Source organism: Falco cherrug, chromosome 3, assembly GCF_023634085.1.
Source record: "Falco cherrug isolate bFalChe1 chromosome 3, bFalChe1.pri, whole genome shotgun sequence".
Lineage (NCBI taxonomy): Eukaryota > Metazoa > Chordata > Aves > Falconiformes > Falconidae > Falco > Falco cherrug.
This window is the reverse complement of record NC_073699.1, coordinates 56,228,459-56,238,413: the sequence shown is the minus strand read 5'-3', so window position 1 is coordinate 56,238,413 and position 9,955 is coordinate 56,228,459. Positions and strand designations below refer to the sequence as shown.

General features: G+C 40.2%; 1 protein-coding gene across 8 annotated transcripts in view; it reads right to left on the bottom strand.

Annotated features, from left to right (window-relative positions):
• Positions 1-1,045: 1,045 nt before the first annotated feature.
• ZNF521 (zinc finger protein 521) overlaps positions 1,046-9,955 on the bottom strand; it is a 232,359-nt gene continuing 223,449 nt past the window's right edge. For all 8 annotated transcript variants that reach the window (XM_027797739.2, XM_027797740.2, XM_027797741.2 and 5 more), the window contains one exon: positions 1,046-1,874. In XM_027797739.2, the coding sequence (XP_027653540.1) occupies positions 1,845-1,874 (30 nt within the window). In that variant the 3' untranslated portion in view covers positions 1,046-1,844. The remainder of the gene's footprint in view (positions 1,875-9,955) is intronic.

The window sequence follows — 9,955 nt, the reverse complement described above, 5'->3', positions numbered from 1 at the left end:
TTGGCAAAATATGCACAATATTCTCAAAGCTGGAGTTTTAAACACGACACATTTTTTCTTGGAATATCTGGTAACTAGACACTTTCTGACTTTACTTCTTTCCTCTCCATCCTCCATCTGTGGACAGTCAAAATGTGACATTCAGCAAAGTGGAAATCACACTTTATATCTACCCTGACAGCACTAGGCAAGCAGCTCCTGCCATTTGGACTTGTTGTGATGTACAGCTCTTTAACTGCAGTATTTCAGCAACTCTGGTTTCCACAGGATAAAACCAGCAATTCCAGCAATAGGATAAGATACTAGAATAGCTGGAGAATGGTTTTTTGGTCCTCTTTTGCAAGTGAGTTGGAGTAGTGGGGGATACTGGTAGGGAAGGAGAACTTTTATCCCTTCCTTTCCTCTTGAAAATTGCAGGCAGTCAGGAGCCAATTCAGACCCAAGTAAAGCTGTGAGGTCTTGTGACAGCTCTCCCAGGGCCACGGTGCTAGTGAGCATCATCCTGCAGTGTGCACCACCTCCAATTCTGCTACCCATGTCAGAAGAGAGGGTGAGGGATGTGAGGTTAACAGTGCTGCTGGCAGAGCTGTAGTGGCTCCCGGTTGTCACTGCTAGGCCCAACTCACTAAACAATATTGCATTGAAATGCACACAAAATTATACACTGAAGATGTGTGGTGACTCCTCTGGCAAACAACGTGTCAAGCGTACAGGTATGAAATTGTTGAGACTGCCACAAAAAAAGAAACTAACAAACAAACCCAGAAAACAGTGAATATTACCCTCAGTTTTTTTAATTTTGAATTTCAATTTTTTGAAATTTGAAAAAACAAAAAAAATTACACATTGCTTTGCAGTGGGCCAGCAGATCTGTTTCCACCATTACGTCAGTTTAAGTGCCTAGCTTTGAGAAAAGCAATCTACTGAGCAGCATATAGGCCCTGATACAATAGGATTGCAGATCTTGGTGGTCCTTTAAGTACTACAGGAGCAGTAATAATGCTACTTTCCAAGGAAAAAGACAAGACACAAGCACACTCACACATAATGGTAAACTGAATTTATTTCCTTTTGGAAAACAATTCCAGTAATCTCCAGGTTCAGACTGCAGAGTAAACATTAATAACAGTAACATACAGGTTAGTTCAACTGATTCAAGAATTTGGCCATGTGAAATCATTAAGGAAAGTCTTGAACACTCAAAGCTTCAAATGGTATCCAGAAAAAAAAAAAAAATTGACAATCTACATAACAACTATTGCATATATGGTAATGCTATCTGTCATATCGCAAGGCTTACAAATATATATATGGGCCTTATTCAACTGTGGGTTCCTGCTCTGTGAGAAAGAGTCTCTTCATATTTTTTGCAAGAATCTTCAGCAATAAAAAATAGTCTTAGATCGTCCGTTTGTATACCAAAAGAGAGATTTCTATACTGAAGTTTAAACGAAAGGAAGGCCAAACAGAGCTGTAATGGAACATAGCTATTACCTTCTCCCTCTTCCTTGAAAATGACACTTTTTCTTAAGCCATTTTTTTCCCCTCACACAGTATTATTATTATTTGTATCTTCCTTGAATAGGGCCCAAGTCCACTTGTCTTTATAAGACCATTTTAGTATCAGACAACATAATACATGTGCAACACTTTATATACAGGAAGTCTATCCGGTGCTCAAAAGTTCAAACACATGAACATCCAACAGTTTCGATAATACAAGTTTTATGGTACAATACAATGTTTCTGAATAATATACATTAACAATGAAAGTTTCGTGCAAAGAGTAAAACGTGTTCCCTTTTTGTGCCACAAAGAATTCTCTGGAAGAGACGGGCCTTGCACTAACTGCTGTGCTGGGTCATCGTATGATTCTGTAACAAAAATAAAAGGAACAGCTTAGTCACAGGACAGGCATTTCTGTGTGAAAGAAGGATGCAAAACCAATTCTCCCAACATATTTTGCAAAACGATGAACTGAAAAGAGAGTGTGTTTGACCCCTCCTTGTCTTAAACCTGTCAGAAGCAGTGTTGTTATCAAAGAGAGTTTTCCCCAGCTGTTTCATAGCCGTATTCTTTCCACGTGCCACAAGAAGGGCAATGCACTCTTTCTAGGTAGGTTTGGGCTGACCTGCCCCAGTGAAACTGCATACCAGGCCAGTGGTTCTGGTGTCTGCTTACACACAGCTCATGGTATACACATTCTGCAAATGAAAAGTGCATTTATTTGTCACAGAAGGCCTGTGCCAACTAGACAGTGCTTCCTAGACTGTGGTACCCCTTGAAATGTTTTATTGCATTAAAACCTATTTCCCCCTAAACAGTATGGCACAGTATATTCTGGTAAGAGTCATCCTGTGCCTAGCAGGGAGCTCAAAGACTGATGAGAAAACAGGAGGGGCTGCCACAGCCCTTCCTTTGGTCACCAAAAACCACAGGTATTTTTCCTCAAGTGAATGCAGCGCCTTATGTGAGGTGACACAGCATGGACTTGGGAGTCTGAAATTCTCCTTTCCCGTACAAGCAATCACCAAATCCCGCAGCAAACACAAGTTTCACCCTTTCCTACCACTGTTCTAATCAAGTTGACCACTTTTAGGGATGAAAGATGCTATATTTCAATGCTTGCACTTCCTCAGATCCTTCACAAGCATCGAGCTAAGACCAAAGAACCAATCCAATACATGTTAAGTCCTCTACAATGTACACTGAATCCACAGATAACCAGAAAAAGTTTGTGAATGTTACTTCCCAGATGACAGGGCACTGCTTAGTGATCAGTTTTCCCCCTATTAGTCTTGGCCAGATTTGGGCCAGTGACCCAGAGGGCAGGGGTGCCATGTCCCATGATTTTCTCCCAGGGCACCTAGTTCCTTCACGCTGCTTTGTTAAGTTAATCTGTCTTAAAATTCCTTTGGACTAATGTACTTTAGGATGAACTATTCCCAAAAGACATAATTTTCAATGAAGTGAACATCTACTGAACCATACCCTCCACAGCCACCCATGAAAGGGCACAAGAAAACAGCCTTGGCGAAACAAATGCAAAATACAGTGTGACTGCAGACCAGCCTGAGAGTTCTCCCTCCCTTCCTCCTTCTCTCTCCCTAAACTGTGCATGCACACAAACAATAGTTCATGGGACATTTGGCAAGGAAAGGATCTTACAGTAAGACTGAGGAATTTTTAATGTAGTGCCATTCTCAAGATTAGAGGAAAATGACCCAGTGACACTCAAGGATGCAATTTCCAGATGTGAACACAAAATGATTTAATGCTGATGGCAGGAATTCCAGACTGTCCAAGGCCAGAGAGTGGTAAAAAAATACACTCTACCACTTGATTTCATCTAGCTTCTTATCCTTCCCATAAAATCATTTCAAAATGCTGTAAAGCAGTAACAATAGCTGCAGACGAAAATATTGGCTAGTCACAGGTAATGGGCTCTGACTTTAAACCACAAAAGCAAGGAAATTAAGAGTTAAGCCTGACAGTCAGCCCTTTAGTCATCCTGTTGTGTCCATTTATTGCAGCACTTACAGCATAACACCACAGGCTTATTGGAGACCCTGCAGTACCTAGAAACAACAGGACAAGTTAAATATGGGGTGGCAGCCTGAATTCTGATTTTTTCTCTGCTTCTGAGTAGGTGAAGTCATATACCAGTTGTTAGACTGCAGAGAAATATTTGGGGCAGGGGGGTGTCTTTTGTTTCTAATCTCCTGAGACCAAGCATGTCAGTCATGCTGATTTTTTATTTCTTTTCACTAAATGAAAAATGTATAATCAGTTTGAGGTTGGATGAACAGTTGCACATGAAGCAGTCAAAAGGTGCTTTAGAAGTGTAGCTGTAACTGGCTGCAATGACATTTTTGATTAAAAAATAAAAAAGCCCAAATATGAAGGGGAAAAAATAAAACACAGCATAAGGACCGACTTGCCCCTGCTCAGTGTCTCTGACTCCCGTGTCCTAGTGCAAAATGAGATTCTCTGGAGATAATGAAGAGGTAATAGAAAAAAAAAAAGTGTTGCTGAGAAAAACAAGACAGGGCAGGATACTAACACGAGGAAATGCTTCAAGAAGCTTAGGCCTTCAAAAGGCAACTATACTTACTGTAAACAGTCAAACCAAACCAAACCAAACCAAACCAAACCAAACCAAACCAAAACATGGTTTCCAAATTAAGGCTCCCCAAACCTGAGGGACTAGGGAGAAATACCTGTTCGGCTAAGTGGGAAAAAATACAACGTGGAAGCACTTCAGAAGCATAACATTGACAAGACAAGCAGGCAAAGGATGGGAGGAGAGAGATAAGAAAAGGAGGAAAATTCTGTTATCCCACAGAGAGCCATATTCCACTCCACCAAAAGCCATCTATTGGAGACCCCATGTCTAAGTGACTGAAAATTGCAAACATTAATCCCAGTTATGAACTGTTGTTGTTTTTATGAGGGGTGTTGTGTTTAAAAATTTAGGGCAAAAATTCTCCTCCATTATCCACACAGCAGATCTCAGCTCTGATAGTCTCTTTGCCTTGTGTGCAGCGAGCTCCCCGCCTCCCTGGCAGTGGGAGTTCAGGCAGGCGGGGAAAGCAGAATTTGGAGCTCCTGCAGGCAGGGACACGGCAGGGACACGGCAGGGACACAGGAGTGCGGTACACCCAGGGAGAGCGCAATATTACAGTTGAGATCTCCTGTGCGGCTTGGAAAGCGCGCTGCCCTTCACTAAAGACACAGTACGCAAGCTTGAAACACGCCTCCTCTGGAAACTTCAAACTAGTTTGTCTGAGTTTGGAGTAATTAGTACATTCACTGGCCAAAGAGAAGTCATTTAACTAAGTACAGGAGATATCATATGCTCCCCCTCTCTGCCTCCCCCAAATTTGATTGCACAAAACACATCTGCTTAATTATGAGGCAGTCTCCCTATGAAGCAAAAATTTCAATTTCCCACCTAGCCACAGAAAGGAAAAAATATTTTTTTCTTAACAATCTTCCCTGGACTTCAGCAATAGCGATGTTAACATTTCCAAGAGCTGTGGTTTCATGAGGAGAAACTAGTTTGCAAACGCAAATGCAAGCTTTGCATGCACAAAATGGAGGAACAGTGAAGCAGGAGGTGTGTGTCCCTGCATTTGTTACTGCATTAGACACAAACCAAGCCAGGAAAACTCCTACATCCCCAATTTCTCTGTCTCAGTATTCTCTGGAAAGCAGGGATATTACTTGGGAAAACATGAATTCAATATATTTCACAAGCAAAATAAACTCCTAAAATACATTTACCCTGTTCCTACAGATAGTTTTGTTAGCAGAATTCAGAATCCCAACTGTTATGTGAACTGCCATAACATTATATGCCACCACTTTTCTGGATGAAAATGCTTTGAGATATCCTTGTTGTTAGTGTTACGGAGCTAAAAAATTGCAAAGATTTCACATTTTGGGTGGAAGAATCTCCTTGGCAAAAAACCAACCAAAAAACATTTCTTTGCAGAAATGCTCAAGACAAAAGAAGTAATAATACTTCTCGATGTTTGGTGTCTGTCTTTTTGTTTCAGATAGAACAAGAGAAGTATTAGCTAGCAAAAAGTTCTTGCCCATAGCATAAAAATTAACGAAGAAAAAATTACCCACAGATAGCCACTGACTCACCAGCCCACTAGAATCTTTAATGTGAACTGCAGGTGCATTCAATTTAAATGCAACTTCTGCTTTTTGTGACTAGATGAAACAAGACATGGTTATACCTGACAAACAGTGCGAAGAGGGTATACATGAAGAAATATAAAGATGAAATGTAGATGCATTATTTCAACAGATGGTAACAGTACCACAGCAGCATGTTATTTTTTCCTTAGTTCAAGAACACAAACACGTGTAATTAATCATCACTGATTAAGTAATTATGGTACCCTACATGTTATCACTTATCAGGAATCCTTTACCTGTGTACATTATGGATCATCTTGTATTTTTTTGCATTAACGTACCCCACCGCACTGCAATACAGTTCCAGGTTGTAAAACAGAACTCTACATTACTATCAACCTTTAAGCACTACAGCTTTTTTTTTTAACAAAAGCAATTGGTTTCCAACAGGCTGGATAATAAGTCTTTTGACCTGCATTCTTCTCTGACCCATTAAGGTCACCCCTGTGCTCGGGCATATAGCTGACTTAGGAAATGCCTGCAAGTCCTGCATTTCATCTCCTGCCCACTCAAAATAAAGCTTTCTTTAAATGTGTCTGTACGTGTCCCTGAAGACCAGGGAGGCATCCCTGTAGTGGGCAATGGAGGGACAGAAGCTTCTGCCTTTATTAATGAATGCAGACCATTATGAGTCTGGCTGGCTCCTGCACTGTTCCCAGAAGCATATACTGTACGTGACTTAAAATGCTAGAATATTGACACAAAGCAAGCTGGGCACCCCTAAGGAAAATTACTCCTTGGATATAATGTAGGCTCGTAACAGCTATTAGAGTACAAAATAAAACCCTCCGGGATCAAACTGACATATACCGCATTCTACCTACTCCTCAAACATTAGAAGAATTTCTTTGTGAAGGCATTCTCAAGGACAGCATTAAACTGACTTTTGTAGCAATCTGCAACAGCTTTTTGGCTTACAGCTTTTAGTACTAAATCTCTAGTTTGAATCAATATAAGTACTATATCTTCCACATTAATCAATACATTTGGTTCAATACACGTTCTATTAAATTATACTTTCTAATCAAGATTTTCTGCTTCTCTTCCCTTCTTTTTATTCCAACTTCTTACCCTGTACCATACTTTTCAAACTGTCTGCAGCTAACAAGAGGATGTTGAATTTTCCAGAACTAAACGGGAAGAAAGAAAAGCTCGTGGAAAAGGCAAGCCTAGCAAAACCTTAAGTGCACTGGTAATGACAAATCAAATATGCAGTTTCACAGTGTCAACATGTTTTCCAGAACTTCAGTCTGATGCTTTGCTACTTAAATGGCTGTCATGATATAAGACCTCTCATGCAGAAAACTGCATAGGACACTGCTGAAATACGGTATCATGTGGAAAGCCAGGAGAAGGGAAGTATTAAGTGGTAACACCAAAAACAAATACTTGAAACTTATTCAGACATAACTATAACTTTAAGAAAAAAATCTTGATTTTCCTACCTTTTCTTCAAACTTGTGCTGCTTCAGGACTGCAGCACAGAGTCTCTTGTCAAAGCCCCATTATATTGTGGCAGGGTTCTTTCCTGTTAAACTGTAATCTGCTTATACCCAAGACTAAATTGATGAGTTATTTAGATTTGTGAGATAGTAAGATTAAATACATACTATAAATTAAGATGTAACAAGATATTATTTAGTCCAGGTCTGTGGGGATATTTGAAACATTTGGATAGAAGATGTCTCCAGCAACCTGAGTGATGTACACCGGTACAGCAAATGACTTTTCCACACCTGTGTTAGGTTTGGTGGAATGTGGTTATTCTTCATAAGCAGAGAATATGAAATGTAATGTCAAAATGACAAACATGTATATTGAAGGCTTTGCCACTGTCTTACAGATCAGAAACACTGCACGGATGTCCCTCGCTTACAGTCAGCTCCTCTTTTCCTTGTCTCCATATAATCACTGTGAACCTGCGGAGAAACTGTTGCATTTTCTTCTGACATTTAACATCATCTTCCTCAGCTCACAATAGCATCTTATAATACTTTCTAGGTGACACTATGTCACCATTAAAGAAAAAGGTGAAATAGCATAATAACAGAGAAGAACAAGAATTCATAGAATTTAAAGACAGAAAAGACCCATTAGGGCGTTTTCTCCACCCATCTTGCCAGTGTTGGATTATTGCCTATAGTGTAATTTCAAGTGTTTTGCCCAGTCCAATTTTAATTAGAGCTTCCAATGCTCCTCTTGGGAGCCTGTTTCACAGCTTCACAGACCTCAGGGTTAGGATTTTTTTTTCCTGATGTTCATCCCTGGAGAGGAAGAGGCTCAGCCAGCCCCAAATCACACATGAAACCAAATCTGCATAGTCAGGAGCTGGTTTCAGTAGAATATCTGGGCCATTTCAAAGCATCTGAAAGCAGTAAACTTACTTTCAATGCCCCAAAACATTAAGGCCCTCGCTCCACTGCTGCTGCAAGCAATTAAGAAGCTTCTGTTAAGAAGCCATGTTCTACATGGGCTTCTCAGGCTCAGTTGTTATACAGGTAAAAATGTAGTATAGCTGACATTTGTGTTCCCACAGTAAGGGTAACCACTTCCACAGTCCACCTCCACCAAATTAATTAACTGAAGGTTAGGGGCATATCTAGGTCTATTCTATGCTACAGTCCTTAGCTGTACTGACCCCACCCATGACCACTCAGATGGTAAACATTTCTGTATTTTTCACATAGGTGAAATACAAAAAGAGCAATTTCAATTGAAGCTCATCAACAGATGAAGCGACCATAGATTATTTTCCCTTCTAGGCTATTCCTTTCCTTTCATAAAACACAAACTGCAAGAAATTAACTTGAATTGTTGTATCTGAAATCTTGGAACTAACAAATGTTTCTGATGTGCTTCATTCCAGGAATCACAATGTTTCTGACACAAAAATAAATATATATTCAGATTTCAATGGTCACACTTATCCTGAGTGAATGAGGGAGCTGGAAAGATGACAACTAATAGTTTTTCATAGTTGAAAAGTAGGAAGCCAACTGGAGACTTTGGAGTTCTGGACAGAACAGAAAAAATTCCAGGAAAGGTGTCCCGGTCGTCAGCGTCTCCAGTACTGCAGTGCAGCTGGCAGAGCAGGAGTACCAATGAATTTTTAAATGCAGAAAAGTAGGCATGGAGTTTCATCCAGGCCAAGTTTGATCACCAGCACAGACCTAACAACACACAGTCTCTGAAACTTGAGTTTCCCAAGGAAATAAGGATTTGAGCTGAACTAAACCAGAGCTATTTCCATAACAAAGAAGGGGCTAAATCCCAAGAGAATCTGTGTTCCCATAACTGCCACTTATGTGTGGTGAGTTGATATTTACCAGCCTTTGCGAATCAGGTCTTTTCTCAGACGTGACGGACAATTAAATGCTCAACTTAGGTCATGACTGACCACTGTTGACAATGATAATGTAGGAAAGTCTACACTGAATTGCAGTTATTCATATAAATTAGTTCACCTAAGCTATGTGATTTGGTATTATATTAATGTCTCTGAAATGGAATGACTGCTAATCAGATTGTACTTTTTATCATATTCATGTAAAACTCTCAGTGTTCTGGTTCTTCCACTCAAGCATTTCCAGCTGGGTCAGAGAAAACCTAGCCATAAAAAAATCTCAAGCTGGATAGCATGTTCTCAGTGATGCAAACTGAAAATTAAAACCAAACCGAAACCAAACCAAAACCCCTGATACCTATTCTTCTTTTGAGACTTCCAGTAAGTCACTAGTAAAATGTCAATGATTCCTTTTGGATTCATTATTATACATGAGTACATATATCACAGATTTGTTGCATGGAAAAGAATGACATATATTCCTAGATACAGCAAATAAGACTTTCATCATTGTCACCAGAAGAGAACAGACACAAACACAGGTGTCTGTTCACCATCCTTGCACCATTGTCATTACTAGCGTTGGCAGGGGGCTCCCAGTTAAGCCTCTGACATAAATCAGAGTAGCTCCAAGGCTGTTTTAACCTATGGTGCCAGGCAACAGCCTTCCATACACTTCCCTTACCGTGTTTGTTGTTTATTGAAACACAATGAACTCACACAACCTCTCCCATTTCAGGCAAGATGTGTCTGGCTGCACAGGCAAGGTGCATGTAATTACCCCCATAAACAACAAGGCGATGGTAATAGGCAGAGGACAATGGTTAGGACACATTCACGGAAATTCATTGAAACTGTGAAACCTTCCTATGCTTTTATGCTGCAAAGGGGCTGTACTGC